The sequence below is a fragment of the Enhydra lutris genome, unplaced genomic scaffold, assembly GCF_002288905.1.
Source record: "Enhydra lutris kenyoni isolate GAN:26980312 unplaced genomic scaffold, ASM228890v2 scaffoldscaffold54, whole genome shotgun sequence".
NCBI classification, from domain to species: domain Eukaryota; kingdom Metazoa; phylum Chordata; class Mammalia; order Carnivora; family Mustelidae; genus Enhydra; species Enhydra lutris.
In genome coordinates, this window is record NW_019154138.1 from 280,737 (window position 1) to 305,869 (window position 25,133).

General features: G+C 47.5%; 1 protein-coding gene across 2 annotated transcripts in view; it reads right to left on the reverse strand.

The window, feature by feature from the left end:
• The window catches only part of LOC111157401 (myosin light chain kinase 3), a 39,448-nt gene extending 22,373 nt beyond the window's left edge, over positions 1-17,075 (reverse strand). The window contains exons 1-3 of one of the 2 annotated variants that reach the window (XM_022518773.1): positions 11,189-12,455; positions 5,780-5,870; positions 4,534-4,939 (exon numbers count right to left, since the gene is read on the reverse strand). In XM_022518773.1, coding sequence (XP_022374481.1) covers positions 4,534-4,939; positions 5,780-5,870; positions 11,189-11,665 — 974 coding nt within the window. In that variant the 5' untranslated portion in view covers positions 11,666-12,455. Of the gene's footprint in view, positions 1-4,533; positions 4,940-5,779; positions 5,871-11,188; positions 12,456-16,668 lie in introns of those variants that run through there. The other variant, XM_022518775.1, reaches the window with a different exon arrangement.
• Between the last annotated feature and the right edge of the window lie 8,058 nt (positions 17,076-25,133).

Genomic DNA, 25,133 nt, shown 5'->3' on the forward strand with positions numbered 1-25,133 from the left:
TTTTATTAAAATCAGGCAAGAGCGGGGGCCCTGGGTGGCTCAGTTGTTAAACATCCAACACTTGATTTTAACTCAGGTCATTATCTCAGGGTTGTGGGATCAAGGCCTGTGTGAGGTTTCCCCAGTCAGTGGGGAGTCTGCTTACAACACTCTGCCTCACCTCTTCAACCTCAACTACAGCAACTTCTTCCTAGGAACATCGCCAAAGGCAAGGGAAGCAAGGACAAAAATGAACTATTGGGACTTCATCAAGATCAAAAGCTTTTGCACGGCAAAGGAAACAGTTAACAAAACCAAAAGACAACTGACAGAATGGGAGAAGATATTTGCAAATGACATATCAGATAAAGGGCTAGTATCCAAAATCTATAAAGAACTTAGCAAACTCAACACACAAAGAACAAATAACCCAATCAAGAAATGGGCAGAGGACATGAACAGACATTTCTGCAAAGAAGACATTCAGATGGCCAACAGACACATGAAAAAATGCTCCACATCACTGGGCATCAGGGAAATACAAATCAAAACCACAATGAGATACCACCTCACACCAGTCAGAATGGCTAAAATTAACAAGTCAGGAAATGACAGATGCTGGCGAGGATGCAGAGAAAGGGGAACCCTCCTACACTGTTGGTGGGAATGCAAGCTGGTGCAACCACTCTGGAAAACAGCATGGAGGTGCCTCAAAAAATTGAAAATAGAGCTACCCTATGACCCAGCAATTGTACTACTAGGTCTTTACCCTAAAGATACAAATGAAGTGATCCGAAGGGGCACGTGCGCCCGAATGTTTATAGCAGCAATGTCCACAATAGCCAAACTATGGAAAGAACCTAAATGTCCATCAACAGATGAATGGAAAAAGAAGAGGTGGTATATATACACAATGGAATACTATGCAGCCATCAAAAGAAATGAAATCTTGCCATTTGTGACAACATGGATGGAACTAGAGGATATTATGCTTAGCGAAATAAGTCAATCAGAGAAAGACAATTATCATATGATCTCCCTGATATGAGGAAGTTGAGAGGCAACGTGGGAGGTTTGGGGGGGTAGGAAAAGAATAAATGAAACAAGATGGGATCGGGAGGGAGACAAACCATAAGAGACTCTTAATGTCACAAAACAAACTGAGGGCTGCTTGGGGGGAGGGCAGTAGGGAGAGGGTTATGGACATTGGGGAAGGTATGTGCTATGAAGTGTGTAAACCTGGCGATTCACAGACCTGTACCCACTAATAATACATTATATGTTAATAAAAAAAATTTTTAAATTAAAAAAAAAACACACTCTGCCTCTTCCTCTGCCCCTCCCCCCCCACACTCTCTCTCTCTCTCTCTCTCCCTCCCAGATAAGTAAATAAATAAAATCTTTTTTTAAAAAATCAGGAACTTGTCGTAGAGACTAGACTTCTCGTTTCTCTTGAACAAATAGGTCTGGCTGTGTTGGGCATGTCTGCATAGCCAAGAAGCAGCTCCCCTTCCTGACAGACCCTGCTGTACCCTGGCAACACCACTGGGCCCACTTCACATCCATTTTCATTACCCAGACGTTGCGACATTGGGTTTGGGACCCCAGCTAGAGGTCAGGAAGGCCTTCTGAGTCCTAATGACGTTCAGAGGAAAGGACCTGACCCTGGGAACCATTACCCCCAAGGGTTTAACACTCCCTCTCAGAGTTGCCCCTGCTGTGACTGCTCTTTACAACCCTACTGCTAGCATCTATGTGTATTGGGGTGGGGGTGAGTGTCTGGCATGGACTGAGTCTCACAAGGGAGCCCAGCAGCCTCCTCTCTGGTCTTAGCTCTGGACCATGTTGCTGGACAACCTTGGACAAGGCCAGCATCAGCTCCCTCTTCTGTCAAACAGAGACGTTGATACCTCACAGGAGTGCTGAGAGGCCACGAAGTGGGGAAAGCCCCAGGGGTCCCAAAATGAGGCTCAAGACGGTGCAGCTGCTATGTAAAACCCGCTGATGGTTCCTCAAAAATTTAAAAATAGGACTACCTTATGACCCAGCAATTTCACTTCTTAAAAAAAAAAATCTAGAAGAATTTATAACAGAGTCTCAAAGAGATAACTTGTACACCTGTGTTCATAGCAGCATTGTTCACAACAACCAAATGTGGAAGCGGCCCACGTGTCCATTGAGGGATGAATGGATAAGCAAAACGTATAATATCCATACAATGAAACATTATTCAGCCTTAAAGAGGAAGGGAATCCTGTTACATGCTACCACCTGGGTGAACCTCAAGGAAATTATGCTAAGTGAAATAAGCCAGTCACAAAAAAAAAAAAAAGAAAGAAAAGAAAAGAAAAGAAAGAAAAATCCTGAGTCCATTTGTACAATTCCACTTATATGCAGTACCTACAGTAGTCAAATTCAGAGGTAGAAAGTGCAGTGGTGGTGGCCAGATCTGGGGGATGGGCAAGATGGGAGTTGTTTGATGGTTACAGAGTTTCAGATTTGCAAGATGAAAGATATTCAACCCTCCTTCACTGTACACTTGCAAACAGTTCAGTTGGTAAATGTTACTTTATGTGTTTTTTCACCATGATGACCAAAAAAAAAAAAAAGTGAGGCTTTTCCCCAGCCGTTGAGGGCCCGGCCCCCTCCCTGAGCTGCAGCCAGTCCTCTGAAAGCAGCACCTATTCCTGGATGCACCTGACTCGGTGCAAGCCTGTCTACAGCCAGCCTTGGGCGGGAGGCAGCCGAAGCCACACACCCCGCAGCCCTGCACCCCTTGGGAGGAGTGAGTGTGGGTTGGTGATGACAGGGTAGGTGCAAAGGGTGGCATCCAAGCCTGGCTTGGGCCTCCTCTCTGCTGAGGGCCATGGGAACTGCAGGAAGCCGGTTGCTGGAAGAGTATCCAGGTGGTCAGGTGACCGGCTGATAAAGCCAAGAGTCACTGCTGTCCCACTTGGTCTTCACACCGAGCAGGGCATGGGATGACCTCAACGCACGGCCACGCATTCCCAAGCCGTCGAGCGCCCAAGGCTTTCCATCCTGCTGCTACACGGTGCACCCGGGGCAGGCACTGCTGACCACTTCCAGCACTGTGCTCCTCCACCTGCTGCTAGGGCCTTAGCAGCCTCGACACGGGCAGACACAGCCCATCAGAGTGGATGCTTGACTTTAAACTCATCTTCTCAAAATATACTCATGTGCTAGCTGAGGACAGGCAGGTAGTGATCTCTCCACTTCCTGAGCCCAGTGGCAGGTCTAGTGTGCCTGAAATTCAGAGAACGGCTAAAAACTAACATAGAGAACTTTCCCCTCGTGCAGAATCTTTTGGGGGCCCCTAACAAGTTCATGGAAAGTCCACCCCTATCCCTAGATTCCATGTTTACAGCCCTGACCAGGATCCAGGAAAGCCTACCAGGAATCCCTCCTTTTAGTTGGTTAAGCTCTCCCAGAGGCTCTCATTTCCTTCCAGAACAAAGGCAGACAAATGATCGGGGCCTTTCTGCCAGTCGCCCTAGCACACAGACATCAGCTCCCCTCCCTGCAGCAGGCCTAGAGCAGGGATGGGGCTGTGTTACAGATAAGGACAACCCGGGGCAGGTGCAGGAGGGCACCAGACCCTCTTAAGACAGGGAAGCACTGCCCTGGGGGCCCAATGCACTGTTCCACAGGGCTGGGGAACATAGGACTAGAGAGATCTTGGCAGACAGCAGCCTCTGGCTCTTCATTATCCTGCCCTGTGTCTGCTGAGGGCCGAGCGCTGGTCCAGAGGCTGTGTTCCGAAGGCACAATCCCACCTTCACGACCCCAGGTATAATCGTCTTGAAAGCCTTACTGGATGGACTCAGCCTATACCAGCCTCCCTATGAATCCCCATCCTTCTCTCCCCAACTTAGTATTTGGGACCTAATTATATGCTGACCTGAGGAGGCAGGGTGGTACAGTGGTTGGGAGCAGATTCTGGAGTCCAGAAACCTGGATTCAGATTTCAACTTTGTGAATCCCTAGCTGTATGGCCCTGGGTGCTCTCAGCCCATTTCCTCACTTCCACACTTTCCTCCTGGGATGTTGTGAGAATACAGCAAGATGATGTCTGTGAAACATGTGGCCAATGCCAGCTCCTAGGATTGTGCCGTGAGCCCCAGCTTGTAGCTATTATAACTGCTCTGAGAGCTGGTGGTTCTCAGCCCTGCTCTATATAGGAATCACCCAAGGAGCCTGTAGAAAAAAAGACAGAGAGAAAGAGAGAGGGAGGAAGGGAGAGAAGGAAGAAGGAAGGAAGGAAGGGTAGGTGAGTTGCACTGCAGACTGAATAAATCTGGGCATTGGTATTTTAAAAATTGCTTTCAGGCAATTCGAACGGGCACCAGGTGAGAAAGAGTGCTCTAAATTCCCCAAAGCAGTGCCTACACCTTCTCCTGTCTTGCCCTCAAGAAGCTAGCCGGCGCAGCAGACAGTGGAACTAGATCTATCCCAGCAGCTAGCCCCTTGGTCGTGCTCCCGCCGAAGGGCTGCCATTAATTCCCTCCCTGCCCAGCATGGAGGAGCACCCCTTACCTGGCAGGTGTTTCTCCACCACCATGAGCTGCCTTGGCTTGGGCTGGCAGCCCTGGAGCGAGCCTCACGCCTGCCTCTGAGGGCTGCGGGTCAGGCCTGCTGAATGACGATCCTTGGTCTGTACTGGGTAAAGCTTCCTGGCTGGTGGGGGCCTCACGGACCCTGTTGGATGCTGCAGACAATTCCAGGCCAGTCCCAGGGTTCTCAGCGAATGCTCCAGGAGCTTTGGCTTCCGCCTCTGTGTGCAGCGGCAGGAGGCCAGGGGGCACTTGGGCTGGGCCAGGAACAATTCCTTCCTGCTCTGGTTGGGCCTCTGCTTGGGTCGGGAGGTCAGATCCTATCTCGGAAGCATTGACGGGGGTCAGCCTCTCCTCTGTCCCCTCTGGCAGGTTTGTCTTCTGGCTCTCTACAGGAAAATCAGCAGCATAAAAATGCATTTCTATATGGATGAGTCCAGCCTAAAGGTACTGCAAAGGATATGCAAAGGCCATGCAGGGAAACATGTTTATAATAGGCAGAATGGAAACAACCCAAGTGACCAAGAGCAGGAGGCTGGTTGACTAAAGCACGGCCCAACACCCAGACACTGCACAGCCATACACACAGAATCTCCAGATATGGCCATAGACTGATCTCAAGATATACTGTAAGTGGAAAAGAGCCAGGCGGAGAAAAGTGTGTCTGGGGTGCTTCTGTTTCTCTAGGAAGGGAGGATGCGTGTGTGTTTGTGTGTGTGTGCGCACACACACGTGTGCACGTGAACGCACATATGCAGGTGCATGTGTATAACCACTGATAACATGGCCTAAGGACACACAAAGAAAGACAAAAAATTTTGTGAATGGTTCCATATGCAAGGGAGGAAAAAAGATAGAAAAGCCAGACTTCTCTTAATACCCCTTGTTTTGTCAATTTGACTTCAGAACCATGTAAATATTACCCAAAATTGTAAAAGAAAATGAAACTTGAATAAAAGCAATCCACAAAGATGTAAAGCAAAGTGAAATAGACCTGAGATTCAAGTTGGTGGAATAGCTTACGCAGAAAAGAGCTAGTCCAAGTGACTTAAAACAGCAATATATAGTGGAATATATATATAGGATAAAAGAAAAATGAAAAAAAGGAAAAATAAAGGAAATTTAAAAATTAATTAAATAAATTTTAAAAGGAAAAAATAAAAAATATATTTTTATTCTGAAACCATTATGTGTGCAACATGGAACACAGCAAACAGGGCCCCACTCACCTTCCCAAGGCCCCCTGATCTCAGCTTGCACAGCTGTGGTGCTCAGCGCACGCTTTGGCTTTGCTCCTTTCTCTTCCACTCGATCTTTGTTCTGAAAGAACAATCATCATCATCAACACCATTGTTCAGGCCACAGACATTGGCTGAACATCTACCACGTGCTTAAGGTAGAAGTGTTTAGATTACTTCACCTGGTCTCACGGTAATACTAGAGGATAGATATTGCTACTGCCATTCTAGAGATAAAGACACAAAGTCACAAATTCTTTCTAATGTGTCCTTACATTGCCAGTAAGGGAAAGACCTGATGCGGCTTCTTAATTGGATTGGACGTCAAAATACTTAGACCAGGGATGGAAGATCAATTTAAAGTGTCAATTCAGATCATTCAGTCATGGCTATTACAGTGCTGGCTTGGCTTGGATTCTAAAGTCAGATTGACCCATGCCTGATTAGGGGGCTAGGGGCAAGGAGGAGGGTTGGAAGAGTGCCCCTATCAATTAATAATGCCTGCCAGGGAGCTGGGTGCCTCCTACCGTCACCCCTTTACTATACAGTAGCGTGGCCGGAAGTACAGCTTCTCTTGACTCTAGAGCCAGACCCTGCTGGGTTTAAACCCCATCTTCACCCCTCAGCCTCCTTTTCCTCATCTGTGAAATGGGGAGAATAATACTATCTGCTTCGTAGAGTTAGTAAGAGGTTTGGGGGAGTTGATGTGTGGCATGTCCTGACAAATGTGCCCAGCGCATGGTAAGTGCTCGGTAGCTCTAGGGATTTTCTCCTGCCTGAGACAGGGAGCGCTCTGTCTTCAAGGAGTGAACTGATTGAGGGACAGATCAAATGTGTAAAGCCCAGAGAAGCTCTCAGCAGCTCTTCCTTTAACACTGAGTGCTCTGTACCAGGCCAGTGCTCTTACTCCTGAAATGGTAGGAACATTCAGTATTTCTAAGTATAAATATTTCTATAGGACCTGACTCCTTGCTGGATCCCTCTGGTGCTTCTAAAGGTTTTAAGACTTGGGTACAGCCCCTAAGACTCCTCCTGATCCTTATCACAGCAGCAGGTCTGGTCAAGGCACTCACCCCTGAAGGCCCTTTCCCTGGCCTCACCCACAGATGCTCCAACTGGAGCCAAAATGAGCTTGAGACACATTTTGTTTGGCCCACACAGCATTTTCAATTTTTAAATTTGTTATCAACACTTTAAATCTAGGAGACTTTTACATTAAAATTCTAAGTTCCCTTTTGGGGCTTAGGATTGTTCTCTATTCTCATTGTGGTGTATATACTTGTTGAACTGTGTACTCACACATACTTTGTGTGGTGTGTGCCATTTATTGTATGTAAATTATGCCTTAATAAAACTGATTAGAAACAATTCTAAGTTCTCTAAGATTCTCCTGAAAAAAATCTGAAGATCTGACAACGTTAAGCTCATGGCAAAAATTGGCTGGAGCAGTTCCCGCTTACTGGGGCACCAGTCCTCACAACTTTGGAATGCCTCCCTGGCACTGAGAAGGGTTGGTTCCACTGTTTTTCCTATGCTATACCCACTTCTCTCAATCCTACTACCTGCTCATCCCTTTGGGATTCCAGCACACCAAGTTCTGTCCTTTTGAGGGTAACAGCACATGGGAACACCTAGCCTTGCACCTGGCATGTGCTAGGCACTTAATAAATAAACACCAGCTGTTGTCATCATGATTAACACAGCGCCATCAATGTGACCCGGATCCCCTTACTCAGCAGAGACCGCTCCCTGGACCTCTTTCTGCAGACTCTGTCCTGCCACCCCCGGAGCTGGGGGAGCTGGAAGCATTATCACGGGACGCCTCCTGTTTCACCCCGGTAGAGAGGGACTCGAACAAACTGTCCTTTGGCAGACCTTGTTGGGCTCAGCATGTCCTCTCCCTCCCTCTGCTCTTGGTGTAGGTAGGGGCACACACACACACACACACACACACACACACACACACACACAGGCAAACACACACGCACACAGCTGCGTCATGTCTTCAGGGCTCATTCAGTGGAAGGAGAAGAGACCCTCGACACCATTCTAGAGGACTGGTGTCTTCTGAACAGCTTGCTTATGATTTGGGCCCAGGCCTGGCTGAGCCTGACCCTGTCCTTCAGGAGAGAGCACCTAGCTTTTAGTAATAATCTAATTCATTGTTACAACCAAAATGACATCCCACACTCTTCAGAAAACCCAAGGAGGACCTTCACAAACTCTTGACACCATTTTCTTTTCTTTTTTTTCTTTTTCTTTTTTTTTTTTGACTTCTTAAAAATTTTTTAATTTCAGTAGAGTTATTATACAGTGTTATGGGACACCTGGGTTGCTCAGTGGGTTAAGCCTCTGCCTTCGGCCCAGGTCATGATCTCAGGGTCCTGGGATCGAGCCCCACATCGGGCTCTCTGCTCAATGGGGAGCCTGCTTCCCGTCCTCTCTCTGCCTGCCTCTCTGCCTACTTGTGATCTCTGTCTGTCAAATAAATAAATAAAATCTTTTTAAAAAAACTACAAGGTATATCATTCTATTTCTTGTTATGTTTGATATTTTCCATAATGAAGAGTTTTAAATTTTTTATGAATTAAAGAAAAAGAATTAGCACTAGAAGGCAGCTAATTAGTTGTCTTATTTGAATCTTGATTCGAATAAACAAACTACAAGGAAAATAAAGCATAAGACAATTAAGAAAATTCGAACACTGACTTTGGTAACATTAAATTACTGTTTACTTTTTAGTCATGATAATGGTATTGTAATTACATTTTTTAAAAGATGCTTTATCTTCTAGATATAAATGCTAATGTTTGTGGAGGGAATGATCCAATGTCTCAGATTGGCTTCAAAATAGTCTAGAGAGACAGAGGTCAGTGGGGAAGAGATGCAATAACATTGGCCTCCTGTTACGGGTTTATAGGGTTCATGATACTAATCTCTATTTTTATAAACGTTTGAAAATTTTCATATAAAAAAATTCGTATTTTGCAAAAATTTTCAAAGTGTTAAAAAAAAAACACATGCTCAGTAAGATCTCAGTTCTCAATCACTACAGAGGCAAAGAATTAAAAAGTTGGATAATATGTTTTGTTAGCAAAATGGGCGGCAACAAGCACTCCCATATGCTACTGACAGGAGACTAAACTGAAATAACTCCTTTGAAGGTCAGTTTGGCTTTATGTACACAACTTTACCCTTTGGCTTCACCCTGCCACTTCTAGGAGTGTATGGTACAGATAAGCTCACACTTCTGTGGATATTCACTGCACCGTTATTTATATTAGCTAAAAATGACAAATAATATAACCAAACAATGATGTGGGGCTGGTTAACAAATAAAGACACATCCCCCAACTAGGGCACACTACAACTTTAAGAACGAGGAAGCTTTCTATGTGTACATATGAAATAGTGCCCAAAATACATTAAGTTAAAAAAAAAATCAAGGCCAGAATAAGGTGATTAATATTTGAGTTAAAATCAAGAGGGGGTGCTTACAGATAAACAGACTCTGTCTGGGAGGTTCTGCGGGAAACAGGCACCTATAACTGCATGGGGAGGAGGGTGGTCCTTGGGCCTGGGGACTGGAGTAGGAGGAACACATGCTCTTTATACTACATGAGGCAGGCACTTTGCTTAGCCACTTGAGCCTCCCAGGCGCCCCCCCATGAATGTCTTTTACCACATGCATAAATCATATCACAGTAATTTTCTTTAAAGCTGAGGTTGATGGGACACCTGGGTGGTTCAGTCAGTTAAGTGTCTGACTCTTGATTTTGGCCCAGGTCATGATTTCAGGGTTGTGAGTTCAAGCTGGGTTTGAAGCCTGCTTAAAATTCTCAATCTCTCTCTCTCTCTCAATCTCTCTCAGGGGCCTCGGGGGCTCATTGGGTTAAGCCTCTGCCTTCGGCCCAGGTCACCATCTCAGGGTCCTGAAATCAAGCCCCTGCATCCGGCTGGCTCTCTGCTCAGCAGGGAGCCCACTTCCTCCTCTCTCTCAGCTTGCCTCTCTGCCTACTTGTGACCTCTCTCTCTGTGTCAAATAAATAAATAAAATCTTAAAAAAAAAAATTCTCGGGGTGCCTGGGTGGCTCAGTGGGTTAAAGCCTCTGCCTTCGGCTTGGGTCGTGGTCCCAGGGTCCTGGGATGGAGCCCTGCATCGGGCTCTCTGCTTGGCAGGTAGCCTGCTTCCTCCTCTCTGCCTGCCTCTCTGCCTAATTAAGATCTCTGTCTGTCAAATAAATAAATAAAATCTTTAAAAAAGAAAAATTCTCTCTCTCCCTCTGCCCCTCCCCCACCTCACCTTCTCCCCCTTTAAAAAAAAAAAATAAATAAATATAAAGTCCAGGTTGCTTATCAGTGAAAAAGCAGAAGGTCACATCTCCCCTGCAGGCAAGACTCGTAGGAGAGGTGCAGAAAGTGGGGAGCTGGATGGGGGAGGGGCATACCTTGGCCAAGGCTGTAGGGCAGGGGTGGGGGAAGGGGTCAGCAGGGTGAGCTCTGGCCTGGCTGGGGATGAGGAAAGAAGGCACACTCCTGAAGCCTTGCTCCTGTGAAAGCCTCGGAGCTGACACAGAGTCAAGCACCGCCTCCTATAGACCCCATCTTATCTCTTTCCAGAGGTTGGTGGATAACTACAGTGATCTGAAATGGTGGCTCCAGGCCGTCTGAGGGGTGCTAAGTGGCTGACTCTTAGCTGTTCCCTCCCAAACAGTATTGCCTCCATACACCACACACATAAACACACACACACACACACCCCAGCCAAACTTCCATTAGCCAGCGGGTTTGATTATGCAATCCTAGGGAACAGCCGCTCCCAGAAATGCCACACTCCACCCCCAGGCTCCGGCTCCTTCATGGCCTTTGTCCCCCAGGGGTCACTGTCAACACTCATCTTCCAACAAGCAGCTGCACACTCCGCCCACTCTGGGACCCAGCATAGGTTGTGGATAGGAAGGGGAGGGTTCTAAAAGGGGGGTTCTGTTGGGGCAAACTGGCTCCCACCTGTTTCTCACTCTAGGCGTGACAAAACAGAAAGGAGCAAAAAGAAGTCACTAGTACATCCAATAAGCTTAACTGTCCTCCTCTCCCTAATGACCCATTTACCCCCACTTCTAGTTGCTCTGAAGCTGCCCAAGGCCCCGCAGACCTCACTGAGGCACTGCTTCTTCCTTTCCCTAGGAGGAGTGGCCTGTCAGTGACCTGTCTGGAAATCTACCTGTGACCATTAAGGTTCAGTCTCTCCCCTTCCCCATCAACAGGTCATGCAGATGGCACAGGAAGGGAACAACAGCTCCTAGTGCTTCTAAGCCTAGCCGTCTGGCTAGCGTCCCCACCAGGACCACTGGGTCTCCCTTTCAGCCAGAAGGGTACAGGGGTAAGGAAGCAGGAACCAACCTCCAAAGGGCCATCAGCCAGGCTTCCTTTCCTCCAGGGGACACTCCCTTGCATGATGAAATCCACCACCTTCGAGTTCTGGAACACGGCCCCCACCAAAGCTATGGCCTTGTCCACAGCCACTACCATCCTGAACAGGGCTTCAAGCCTGGCGCCATGCTGGGCAGCCTCCTGCCGCACAGCCCTCACCAGCTCCAGGACCTCCGGCCACCCAGCCTGTGAGTCAACGGGAGGAGTATGGTCAGCACCCCCTGGGCCCAGAATCTGAGAGGTCTCCAGCCGGTGTAGGCCTTGCTCCAGGTGGCCCATTCCCTGGTACACACACTGCAGTTTCTCCGTGACATCTTCTTGGAAATGCAAGAGTTTGTCCACCTTCTCATTTAGCACATTAAGCTTTTGGTCCATGGTGGTTAAGCAGGCCTTGCCTGACACCGGCGGCCCTCGGGTCTCCAGGCCCTCCTTGGAGGCTCCAGACATCCTGATGCAGGCTTGACAAGGGCGAGGAATCAGAAGAGCCTCCGACTCCTGGCTTTTACTTGGGCAGTGGTACCTGGCAGTTCATTGTTCTTGACAGCTAACCGTCTCGCCCTGCAGCGCCAACCCACACAGATCCTCTGGGTGGTTCAGGGAGCCCAGGGAGCTCTCTGAGCCTTCGCCTTTGCTTATCTGTCGCTCTGCCGTGGCCATGAGTGACAGGCTGGGTCTGGCAAGACGCTTCTCCTTGGGGCCCTTTTGACATCAGGGCAGCATTTGACATTCCTCTCTGAGAGGGTGCTGATGGGCAAATATTTTAAGAATCTGCCCAAGGCAGGCAGGGGTTTGGATAGTTGAAATGAAAGGTTAGAAGAAAGGGGGTCCTTTAGGTAATGAACCAGAACGCTGGACTTTACAAGGGGCCTCAGGGATCCCAGGGCAGGGTAAGACCTTTAGCGATCCAAAGCTCTGTGGCGCACACGGTATCCCGCCTGCCCCAAACACTGAATTCACAAAGAAAAAAAACAAAAATATATGTGAAGCCATTCTGATTTTTGCCATGATAAAAGTTTTGATGCTTCTGCAAATTAAAATCAAATTTCTGGTGTCCCGACTTTGAAGGTGCCCCAAATAAGTGTTTCGGCTGCCTGTGGGGTGTACCTTCAGGTCCCTCCCCACAAGGGGCCCTCAGTCACTAGCTGCTTGTACCTAAAAATAGAAGTGAGGGAAAATGGCTTAGGCTACTCGCCAGGTGCCATCCCTCAGGTCATGTTCCGCACAGATCCCTCTGGAGCATAGCTGCCAGGGGTCTCCTGCTACCCCCCACCCCACCCCACCCCTACGCTGCTCCTCCAGCACTGACCACACACGCAGGTGTGGGGCACCCAATCTCTCTATGCTTAAACAGACATAGTAGCAGCCTAGAGGGCAAGGGGGCCTGTGTTTCCTGTAGTTTCCAAATGTTTTAGCTTCAAAACCCTTGGTTCAAATGGAACTGTTACAGAAGCATCGATAAATAAAGCAGACAAAGGAGATGCTCAGGCTGACACTGAGGTGAGGCACCAGGAGTCACCACAGAGTCCCTAGGCTGCTGGGGAGCAACTGACTGACACCATTTTCTTCCAGGTCCTCCTACAGCAAAGTTAAGAGAGAGGGAATACGTCCAAGGTCACCTGAGCACAAGGCCTCCTGAGGCTAACACAGCTTTGTCAATGCTGGCCCCGTGGTGTGGGGGCAGGGAGGTGTCTTTAGTGACCTGCTGAGTTTCCTCCTTCTGAATAAAAGCAATCATGAGAATAAACTTTGACCTGGAAATCTGACATCTGAAAACACCCTTAGGTCATTTTGCTATTTTAAGCTACAGGGGACTCGCAAGCATGGGGTGCCAGCTATACAAGTGCAGCTTGACCACCCACCCCTCACTACCCGTCGCATTGCCGGGATAGCTGCCCTCAGCCGTCCATGTAGAAATCCAGACCCATTTCTGGGGCACAGTCCTGGGTGTCAGTGGCAGAATGGCCTGGAGCATGCTCAAAAGAACCCTGGTCTCTTAGAGCAATGTGATTTAAAACAAATACATAAATAAACTCTCCTTGGAAAAAGAAATTTGGGGAACGCTGTGCTCCAGCTCCTCTCGGGGATTCACAGTGCCCCTCCATGGACCTCATCTGCCAAAGAAAGAAACCAGCGCCTGACCAGGGAATCCCTCCTTCCCCTGCACCTATCTCCTCATACTGCTCTGTGGGACTAGGGGTCCCTGGATCACTCTTTGGGAAGCGGCGGCCTAGAGAAACCTCTGGGTCTAACACCAGCTCAACGTCTGCCCTACAGCAGGTAGGGGTAATTGAAAGAGACAGACCAGCTTCCAGAAGGGAGTTTCCACCAGCGTGAACCACTGGCAGCTGCTGCGGGGACCTTCTGAGCAGCCTACATCCAGTCAAGCCTGGGCTTAAGAAAGTCTGAACACAGATCTTGAAAGTCCAGCTGAACCCAAAGAAAAACAAATATCCCAGACACACATCTATAGTGAAAGCTAATTATTTAAATTACAAAAGGATTTGTCCCAGGTCTCCCTGAATCAACAAGGGGTTGCAAGTCAGCTGGTGTTGTAGAAATGTGCCTGCTGCATTCGCCACTGTTCTATGCCCGGCAAGTGCGGGGTATTCAATACAACCGTATGGAAAGAATGAGCTAAGGGGGGCCCTGGCTGAGCAGGAGGCTGGACTGAGTGTCGGGAGACTTGTGGAAGGGGGAGACTGCAGCTAAGGTTTCCCAGAACAAAAAAGTACAGGGCAGCAGAACACCTTGACAATTCCCAGAAGTAAGCCCTGGGACCTTCTGAGGAAAAGTTCGAAATATGCCAACAGGTGAAATCCTTGACGCTTCTTTGATGGAAAGGAGCAGCCAGGAGGACCAGCTTTGAATCCCTTACATTTCTCTGCTTAGAGGAGAAATGAGTTCTGTGAGGGCTGAGGCATGGCTTCTCTCCAACTCTCCCTGATGTACAGGACACAGCAAGAACCATGGGCAATTCTTTTGGGGGCAATGGTGCCTGCCCAGAGGAGAGGAGAGGAGAGGAGGCATTCCACCCCTCAAGCCAAGTGAACACAGACCAGAGAAGAGGCAGTCCTGCTGGATGGGTACAGAGTAGCAAATCCAATGACACTTCATCTTTCTTGGGTGAAGACAGGACAGCTGATGCACTCCCAGAAAAACACAGACTGACCTCTGTTTGCCATAGGCTGGGATCAGCCTGCACTGAACCCAAGACTCTTCCCTGGCCTTTCTGGTGACAGCCGGCTTTCCCTGTACAACCCCAGAGGCACTGTGGACCCTGAGGCCCCAGGTGGACTAAGAGGGGAGCAGAAATGCAAGGCTAAGGAGTCCATTCCAAAGCAGTGACTCTCCCCCTTCTCCACCTCTGCACAGAACAGGCACAGCCAAGAGAGGCCCCACTCTCCCTGGAGAAGAGAGGTCTGTTTCTGGAGAAATTCGATGGTCCATAATACAACAGTTCTATATGCTGGCATTGGCGATCCCTGGGATCCCCTCATCTGATCATCCTCAACAGGCCAGCCAGTCAACAAGTTTCAACCTCTCACCCAGTTTTTTGTACCTTATTCTGAAATATGCACAGATAAGAAATGATCGCCAGGTAGTCAAACAAAGCCCCCGTGATGAAAAGGAGAGTCTCCCAAAAGAGAAACATAACTCTGGAGAAAACCCAGAAAACAAGAAGCAGAAGAAACAGCAGAAAGTTTCAAAAAGCCTGTCCTTAGTTCCCACGGGAAAGTGCAAAAGGCTATCCCACCCATTAAAAAAGAAGGTGTTATGGGGAAAGAACAGGCATAGAATAAAAGAAAGGTCTTGAAAATTAAAAGTATGTGGGTTAAAAATTTTAAATCCAATACGGAGATGAGAAAATAAAGTTAAGATAATATCCCAGAAAGGAGAATTAAAAGATGGTGATGCCTACTGGGGAGAGAAGAGATGATAGGCAATGCACCCAACCCCACATTTAGTTCACTGGAGTTTCAGAAGGGGAAATGAAAGAGGGAGGGAATTTATCAAAGAAATAGTACAGTCATTATGCAATTTTAGAACACAGGGATAAAGAGAAGATTACAAAGCTCCCCAAAACCTGAAAGAAAAAAAAAAATCACATACCAAGGAACTAGACTCTGGATGACATCAGACTTCTCATCCTAAAAACAACTGGCCTCTGGAATAGGAGGCAGGACGTAGAATTCTAGGTTAGAGATTTGAAGACACTGCATCTTTGTCAGAGGACAGAAGGAAGCATTTTAAGACTTGCGAAGATGTAAAAAATGTAAGCGCTTTTTGAAAGAGACACTGAAGTGATTTAGTTTTCAGTAAATAGCATTCACGGAATATTGTTCACACTATGATGCCATAATGGGGTCAACGCTTCACGAGGTTAAAACACTGATGTTGTAAGGATGGGGGAGGGAGGGGGGAGAGTGACAAAGCTGAATCGTTTCTCTTCATAGGAAGCACACAGATCTGGTACAAAACTGATGAGGAGGAACGCAGAGGCAAACGGAGGCAAATGCCAGGAGAAAGAGCTGAAAGGCGGCCGGTGTTTGCCGCTGGGAAGCAGGACGGGAAGCAGGTTTTGCAGAGGTCCGGGTACTGCATACGAGGGGATGTGAATATTTATAACAAGGCTGCAGCATGCCACAGTGAGGGTCTTGTTCTAACAGAATCAGATATGACCATTTTCTGAGAGATGGAGGCCAGTGGCCTTCTCTACTTCCCATGAAACGGCTGTAGGGGCCAGCTGCATACATGGAACTTCCTTAACCTCACTGAATGCAGCTTCCCTCATATCGAAAGGGGGCACATGACAGTGCAGTAACCACAGGGCTGCTTGGGTCCCCATGTAAGTGAAACACCTCGCATGGGGCCTGGCACATGGTAAGTGCATGAAAACAGGAGACAATCGAACTCACTAGCCCGCACCCATCCCCCGCTCCAGATGGTCAGCTAATCAGCCAACAGGACAGCAGTGTGTAGAGCCACCTCACTGCAGGGTGGGGGCAGGGGGGAAAGGAGGCATCTCCCCAGGCCTAAATCAGCCCCCAGGTGCCCGGCCCACCCAGGCCACCTCCCTTGCGGGCACCATCAGCTGATGTGCACTCACAAAGTGCCACCCTGTCCTCCATGAAGCCGAGCTTATTCAGAAAAGGAAATCAGAGATGAAACAGAACCGCAGAAAGCCTCGCTGGGTTCAACGCAGACAAGCTGGGGGTTAGCAGCTGCCGGGCCTTGTGTGCCCACTACACCCTGCGTTATCTGGGGGAGGCCCACACTGACCGTCCCCAGGCTGTACCCATCAACCAAAGCTTCCTGCTGACTGCGGTTCTTGGTCCAAGAGGACCTACGTCTGGGGGTAATTGTCACCAAGGCTCCCTTAGTCCCATGACCCTAACAATTGTCCCTGAGGGCTCCTACTTCAAAGCAGACCCGCCTGGAGCCGCGCTTACCGCAAATATCTGGATGTAATCTGACGCCCGCTGCTGGCCTCTGGCGCTGGGACTGTGAAGTACCCGCGTGGGGCACAGAGTCCCCATCCTGGGGCTGCGGCCACGGTGCCAACTCAGTGTTTACTCTGCCTGGAGATGCCCAGCAGCCCGGAGTGCTGGGAATGAGGTGGGCTGGCTAGCCAGGGAGATTTCTCCAGAACTCAGGCAGCAGCGATAAGCCTGGCATTTCCGCTTATCTCTGACCCTGCCCCAGGCCCCAGAGGCATCCAGAGGCTTCACTCAGTTATCTGGTTTGCGAGGCGGTATCTGCTTCCCAGGGGCCTACTTCCTGCATCACTTAGTGAAGTGTCCAGTTGTGAAACAAACACTGTGTGGTCCAAGGAGGGAGGAAAGAAGGGAGGGGGCCTAGGGCAGAACTGACCTGCTTTCAAAACCCAGAATCATGGTATCAGAGCCCAGGAGATGAGCTGGGAATCACTGCCTTCAGGCAGCCCTCTGGGATAGAGGAAAGCCCCGGTCAGCCAGAATGGGCTGGCGGCCCGCTTTTCTTCACTGGGGCTGCTTGCACGGCTGGGAACCTCGTCGGTCATCTCCAGGCCAGGAAGGTCCAGCCGTTGCCTCTGCAAGTAGAACTATTCAGGAAGCAACAAAGACACACTGTGCTCCAAGACTGCAGCATGTTGCAGTGAGGGAGAAGATAAGACCTACGGCTCCTGCCGGATGAGGTGCGGGCTCCAGCTCGGCTCTCTCTAGCGGGGGGGGCTCCCTGTTCAGACCTTCCCAGAGCACCACGTGGGGGGCTGAGCCCTCCATACACCCTGGCGCACACACACGCATACACAGACACACACAGATGCTTGCACATACCATCACTTAATGCCCCGTGGAAGACTGAGCCCTCCACACACTGGCGCACGCACACACACACACACACACACAGATGCTTACACATACCCATCACTTCGGGACCCCCACTTACCTGCCCACACACACAGGAATCAGACAAATGTCACACAATGCTTTTACTATTAACTTCCTCTTCTGAGCGTAACCACAGACAGACCCTGTGCTGAGCATTTTTTTTTTTTTAAGATTTTATTTCTTTATTTGACACACAGAGAGAGATCACAAGTAGGCAGAGAGGCAGGCAGCTCAGCTCAGCTCTTTGCTGAGCAGAGAGCCCGACTCGGGACTCAATTCCAGGACCCTGAGATCATAACTTGAGCCGAAGGCAGAGGCTTAACTCACTGAGCCACCCAGGCACCCTGTGCTGAGCATTTTTAGCTGCAGTAGCTTACTTAAACTTCACTACATCCTTATAGGGTAGATTACTATTTGTCATTCCCATTTTACAGAGGGGATTAATCTAGAAATTAAGTGGTTCACCCAAGGCCACCTAGAAAGCAATGGAGCCAGAATTCCAACCCTGTGGTTATAACTCACACAATCCTGCCACTTTTGGAGATGGGAGGGATCTCAGAGACCACAAGGGTCAACTCCCTCAGTTTGAAGACAGAGAATTTGAAGCGCAGAGAGGGGAAGGGACTTTCTGAAGGTCACACAGTAAGTCAGTGGCAAAGACAGGACAGGATAGCAAAAACTGTCTCCCTCAGAGTGGCTATGGAACTCCTGCCCCACTCTGCAGGTTTATGAAGGGTGTGTGTGTGTGTGTGTGTGCGCGCGCGCATGTGTATGTTCATGCATGTGTGTGTACATGTATGAGTGTGTGTGTCATGCGTGTGTGTAGTCAGATTAGCTTCTGTCCCACAGGCTTGACTCTGTGGAAATGAGGAGGGTGTGAAGGGGCTCGGGCTCCCAGGTACCATATTGGATGCTTATTCTTTCATAGAAAAATTTCTACAACTTGTCTCACCTGGCTATCTAGAGAGATACTAAAACAACAGCCATCAGTCTGCCAAGATGAATCCAGGAACTGCGCTTAAGAACAAAACTAAAGTCAAGCTGGCCTCTCTGAAGAAGCAGAGAGGGAAATGACAGCTATGTGGAGCCTGGCCTGGGCTTGAGGGGTCCCCTGCAAGCTCTCAGGTGCCCAGTAGGTTTGCCCCCGACATGTCCCTATCTTCTGTGGCCGACATTCCTACCCTGGCTTGAAACCCTTCTATTTGGTCAATTCCTTTCCCCCATCCCTTGTCAACATTGTTCCCTGCCTAAACAAGGGACCAGCCTGAAAACACTAGAGAAGAACAAAAAAAGCACCCTCAGGAGCCAAATCCAGACCAGTACCCATTCATTTGTTCCTTCATTCATTCAGCACTTACTGGGCAACACTAATTAGGAAATAATAAAAGCACTAATATTTATGAGCACATCTTTGTATCAGGCACTGTGCTACAACTTTATATAAATTACCTTTTGCCCCTCAACATTATAAGAGGAAGGGACTATTATCCCCATTTCACAGACAAGTAAACTGAGGTTTGAGCCACTTTCCAAAGTCAGTGTCAGACCCTGTATATAAATGCAGGCAGCCAGCCTTGGAGTCAGCTTACAACTGCAAGGAGTCTAACTAAAACATCTTCTGTCTAGAACCCGGCTCTGTCTCTGGGGGGGGCTGCCTTTGCCAAGTACCAATTCAGAAACATAATTGTATGTGCAATTTGGAATCAGGCCAACCAGTTTCATACCAAGACGTTGTATTGCTGGCCATTCTACCAGCTCACACAGCAAGATGTCACCACCTAAAAAATACTTTGACATGTGCTCACATTTACACTCATGTGAGGCGGACGGATTATGGCCCCCATCTTCCCCATGGAGAGACTGAGGCTCTCACTGTGAGTCTATGCCACTTTGGACCTTGGACTTGGCTCTATAGCTCTCGGGCCTGTGTCCACAGCAGGGCAGAGTTTCTGGACCCCTCCCCACCATGACACACACATACACACACACACACACACACACACACACACACACACACATCATTTTGGGGCCCTGACTCACCTGGCTTGACTGGGAGGAATCAGAGAAGGGGCTGCAGGCCTTTGATAATAGCTCACTTTTCTGAGCCTTACCAAAAGCAGACCCTGTGCTAAGCAATTAGCTGCAATATCTTTTTTAAACCCCTTGATTGTGCCAATGCTTGTGAGCTCAGAGCTCTTGTTGTGTTGTGGGAACTCAGCAAATCTGTGCAGGAGCAAAGTTAACATCTCAGAACAACAGAAAGTGAGAAAGTCACTAACTCCTTGACTCAAAGGATGTAGGGTGTAATGGGGCAAAATTGGAAGCTCTGTCAGTATTTTCAGCCTTCCTGTATCTGATAAAAAGAATTCCTTCTTCATCCGCTCAAATTCTCCCCTCTCACTCTAGCCCTGAGGAAAGACTGGTTTCGGGATTTTCGGTGTCAAATCTGACACCAAATCATTTCGGTGTCAAACGAGTGGTAAGATGTGACCTGAGGTCTGGAAGGCTGGATTTAGCTGAGCTGGGGAGCAAAGCACCAAGAGCAAAAAAAGAAAGAAGGGGAGAGATAGATAGCACGCAGAGAGCAGCATTTGGCGTTGCAGAGTGGAGACTGGGGACAGTCTCAAGATGCAAGAGAACGGGAGTGAACAGAAGGGAGGGTTTGGGAAACCGTCTGCTGCAGGACAGAAATGCTCACCAGGGACCATAAGTAGGAACAGCATAGTGGCAAGGCTCCCGTGGCCCCAGCTCTCTATGGAAACTCAGTCACATGGTGTTAACTAATTCAGGTGTAAGAGGAAGGCAAAAACATGGGGAAAAAATTTGGCAAAGAGGGAAGATTTCATGGAGGAAATGGGACTTGAGTTGAGCCTTGGTGAATGGGTGAGATTTGGGGAGGCCAAAGAAAGGGCAGTTCTCGTGAGGACTCAGAGTGAAACAGAGCTCCAGATGGAGCCTGGGAGGTGGGGGTGAGAGTGCACAAGTTAGCCTCAGGTCAGGAGGTGTCAACGGAGGCCCAGATGATTCAGCAGGCAGGACCCCAAAGAGAGTGGACACAGAAAATGAGGCAGAGACATTCAGACCCAAAGCAGCAAAATATAGGAACAACAATCCTTTGGAATGTTTTTAGGTAGGAAATAACACGATTAAATTAGTTAAAATTAATTAATTGGTTAGTTAACTTAAGTAATATTCCATACATCAGGAATGTATGGAATAATTACTGAGGCATGGGGAACCAACTTAGAGAGGACACAAAGCCACTTTGGGGATTTGGGAGATGTTTTATATCCTGAGCGGTAGTCAGTCACACTGGAGTGTGCATGTGTGCATACCCGTCTGCTGTATTCCATAGGCTATAAGATTTGTGTTTTGTACTGTATATAAGTTATGCCTTAATCAAGTTCGGCTAGCATGAAAATAAGGGGGGGAGGGGAGACTAATGCACATGACAGCAGGGTGCAAATGGATTGGAAGGGCATAGGATCATCATCCACACAGAAGCTAAAATCAGCAAGTGTTTACTAGTTCTGGGGTGTACGCTGTTGCCAAAACACGGGACTGCTAAGGAAGTGGAGTGACATCTGCGAGAATAAGTCTTTGAAAGTCTTTGAAAGCAAGGGCTGACTAAAGCTCTAAGGTCCTCATTCCCAGCACAGCCTCTAGCCTGCAAGAGAAGCAGGACCCCTCCCCGCTGCAGAGACTCGAAGGACTTACGATGCTCTCCCCAGATCCACTAGGTGAAGAGTTCACCCCCAAAACTGGTCGTAAAACAGCAGGTACATACATTAGAATCCCATGCTTGTTTGAAATCTACCTATGTGCCAGTATGGTGAATTCTGCATGAGAGAATTGTAGATGATCTTTATTTTCCATATTGCTTTCATGTAATTATTCTAAATTTTTTAATGTGTATTATTTGTGTTATTAAACAAGTTTGTTTTTCTATAATAGTCACCTTTTACGTGGACCCACAGGAATTACTAGAGAGACAATATGTACCAGAGAGGGGTTTAATTAACCAAGAACAGAGTCATAGACTCCCTCGGGTCCTTCCCTGACAGAAAACAACATTTAAGAGCCTTCCAGGGAGGTCTGAGATCAATTGCTTAGCCTTAAATGAACCGAACGCAGTAGGTATAACAGGTTCAGAAGGACTCCTCAGAAACAGCAAACCCCAGGTGGGAAGAGCAACAAGTCCTCTTCGCACTTTGTTTTCGAAGCAGATTTTTGGCCCGTTGCCTCGTGCAACTCAGAAACTACACAATGAAAGTAACTTGGGGTTTGTTTGTTGTTGTTTTTTTTTAGAGAAAGGTTAGCAAACATTTGAGAACAATCCCCAACTACAACATTCTCAAAAGGATTGAAGGACCCGTAAACACTCATCACAGCAATAAGTTCGGACACGGTTCTGAAGTCTGAATTATACATGCAGCTCCCCAAACCTGCACAAAACCATAGACAAATCCATGCATCTAAAATTGTTAGCTTTTATTGTCACCTGTTGGTTTCGATCAGACTCTACAGGTGTTTTCCGGAGGGTCTACATGCCTCTAATACACCTGCTAAAAGCACAAACACACAGGAAGTTTATCATCTGCACTTACATACCACCTTCCATCCATGGATCCCAAGTGGTCTGTCAGAAATATTGTTTTCCTAAGTCCCCAGTGAGATGTGTAAATATTGTTGCCTCCATCTCATACTCAGATAAACTTAAATATGTGGGCAGTGAAGTGGCTTGTCAACGGTTATAACCCAAGACAAAATCCTTGCAAGCCGCCCTCTGGTCTCCCTTCCTCTGCCGACTGTCCCTTTGAGCTTTCTCGTTGGCCCTGGCTTAAATCATGCACGCAGGCCATTGTTTCCCTGGTGATGGAGGTGGCGTTCTATTTCCTGCCCTGAATTTGGCACCGGGCCCCCAGCTACAACGCATTTAGCCACAAGTGCATCAGCCGTGCGTGAGTGGGGACAGCTTGGCTCCTTGGAAACCTAAGTGGCGTGTGTCAGCTGGCTCCAGCCCACCGAGAGCCACTCCAGGCCATGCTGCTAACTCCTCCATCATTAGCCCAGAGCAACCCACAGTGCAGGCGATGATGTCTCTCAGAGCAGGGTGAACAAATGGAGACAGCTCAAAGGCAAAGGCTCCGGCCCCGCTCCAGCGCAGCCCTCAGGGAGAAATGATCCATAGCTCTCTGGCACCCCGGCCCTTAGACCAGTACGGCCCACGCTGCGCTCCTTTCTATGGACAACACAGCAAAGTGTGATGGCTGTCGATTACATTCCTCGATAGGCAACTGAATTTACACTTCCAATTCCCAGTTGCACTGCTTATTCTTATGTTTCATTCATTAATTAATGTGTCCTGGAATGACCATTCAGAATCAGATCCAGAAAAATAGGAAAGTTGTTGGGGCACCTGCCAGGGGACAAGAGTGACCACTTGAAAAGCACATCTCTGATGGTTGTAGTCACACTTAGAAATTGGGGGTGGAAAATTTTTTTATGGTCAGTAAATGCCATATATTTTAACTTTAAGTTAATTTTAACTTCTTTGCCTCTCAAGTGTCTTGTTAACCTTCCAGGATGGTATGTGCATCATATGAAGTAGAGGCTGGATTAGTTGCCTTTCTTCTCATATGCTTCCAAAGCACCTCATAGGTGTTCCCATCAGAGCCCATTGCTAATAATAACACCTAATCTCTGCTGAGCATTTACCTTGTACAAGGCATCCTGCCAGACAGTTTAAATTCATTAGTTTTTTTTCAGGTTCTAAGTATTACCATTAATATCCTCATTTTGCAGATAAGGAAACTGGCTTAGAGAGGTCACAAATCACTGTGTTCGTTTCCCATGGCTGCCATAACAAATTACCACAAATTTAGTGACTTAAAACAACAGAAATTTATTCTCTCATAGATCTGGAGGCCAGAAGTCTAAAACCAGTATCACCAAGGTATCAGTAAGGCTCTCCTTCCTCTGGAGGCTCTGGCTTCTAGTAGCTGCTGGCATTTCTTGATTTGTGGCTGTAATACTTAGTCTCTGCCTCCATGATCTCACTGCCTTATCTGCCCCTTTGTGTGTCAGATCTCCTTCTGCCTCCCTTTTATGATGATACATGTGATTACATTTAGGGCCCATCTGGATAAGGTCCTTCACTTAATCATATCTGCAAAGTTCTTTTTTTCTTTTTTTTTTTTTTAGCTATCAAATGCAACATTCATAGGTTCCTGGGTGTGAATGTGAATGTTTTTTGAGGGGGCCATGATCTATCCTATGATTCACTCATCTAGTAGGTAGTGTCTTCAAGTTTCCCTTAACATGGGCTCCTGAAGATTCATCAGTGAAGTAGGGTTGGAGCCTCGAGAGTAGGAGTGTGGGCTTTGGTGCATGAGGCAAATGCATAAGATTGTTCTGAGGATTAAATGAGAGAATGAATGTGAAATGCATACAATGGTGCCTTGGTGTAGTTTAGAGCTCAGTGAATTGCAGCTGCTGTCCTTTTTGTTAAAAGCAGGGGCTAAGCTGGAGTTCTGACCCAACCTTGCAGATGGAGGTCAGTGAACACCAGGCTTCTACAGATGAAGAAATATGAAAATGAGGAGAAAAGTTAGTTCTGCCACAGAGCCAAGGAAAGTCAGTGCTAACCAAACACAGTAGAATTTTCAAAACCATTTGGCATGGTACACTATAAAGATCTATAAGAACTAGCCATGCAAAGGATTTCTGCTCTTCAAAAGTGGAGAATGTGACCTTTCTCCAAAGTAGAGCTCTGGGCTGCCAAAATTTGTATTTTTGTCAATAGATATTCCTACACATTGTTATAAATAGGAGTCACCTGGAAAGTCACACTCTGATGCTCCTCTTGAGGTTAAAATGATTCCAATTTCAAGACCTATAATAAAGAGAAAGACCAGTAAACCAAGAGTTTAGAGCATGGAGAGGAAAATGAGAAAAATAGGCAGGAAATAATAGGAAAAGGACAGCAGAGGGGAACAAAAACATTTGAATCTGGGTGTTTATAGGATGATTGAGAGACGTCATGCAAGCTGCCTTGCCTCCTTGACTCTGAACAAAATAAATGTGATTTGGTTCTGTTCCATTATTTAGCTGGGATAGGATAACATGAAGTTGAGCAAAGAAGTTTTAGTACTGCACCTCTAAATGTGGTCACATATTATATGTTCAACTTGCTATATTTCATCCAATCAGGTTTTTTAGTTTAATATACTGGGATTCTGGGGCACCTGGGTGGCTTAGTGGGTTAAAGCCTCTGCCTTTGGCTCAGGTCATGATCCTAGGGTCCTGGGATCAAGCCCCACATCAGGCTCTCTGCTTAGTGGGGGAGCCTGCTTCCTCCTCTCTCTCTGCCTGCCTCTCTGCCTACTTGTGATCTCTGTCAAATAAATAAATAAAATCTTAAAAAAAAAATACTGGGATTCTTTGCAATACGACAAGGTTTCTCAATTTGGGTAAAACATGTGAAACAGGAACATTAATAGATTTTGTCTTTTTAGAAAAAGAAAAACCCTAAATTACTTAAA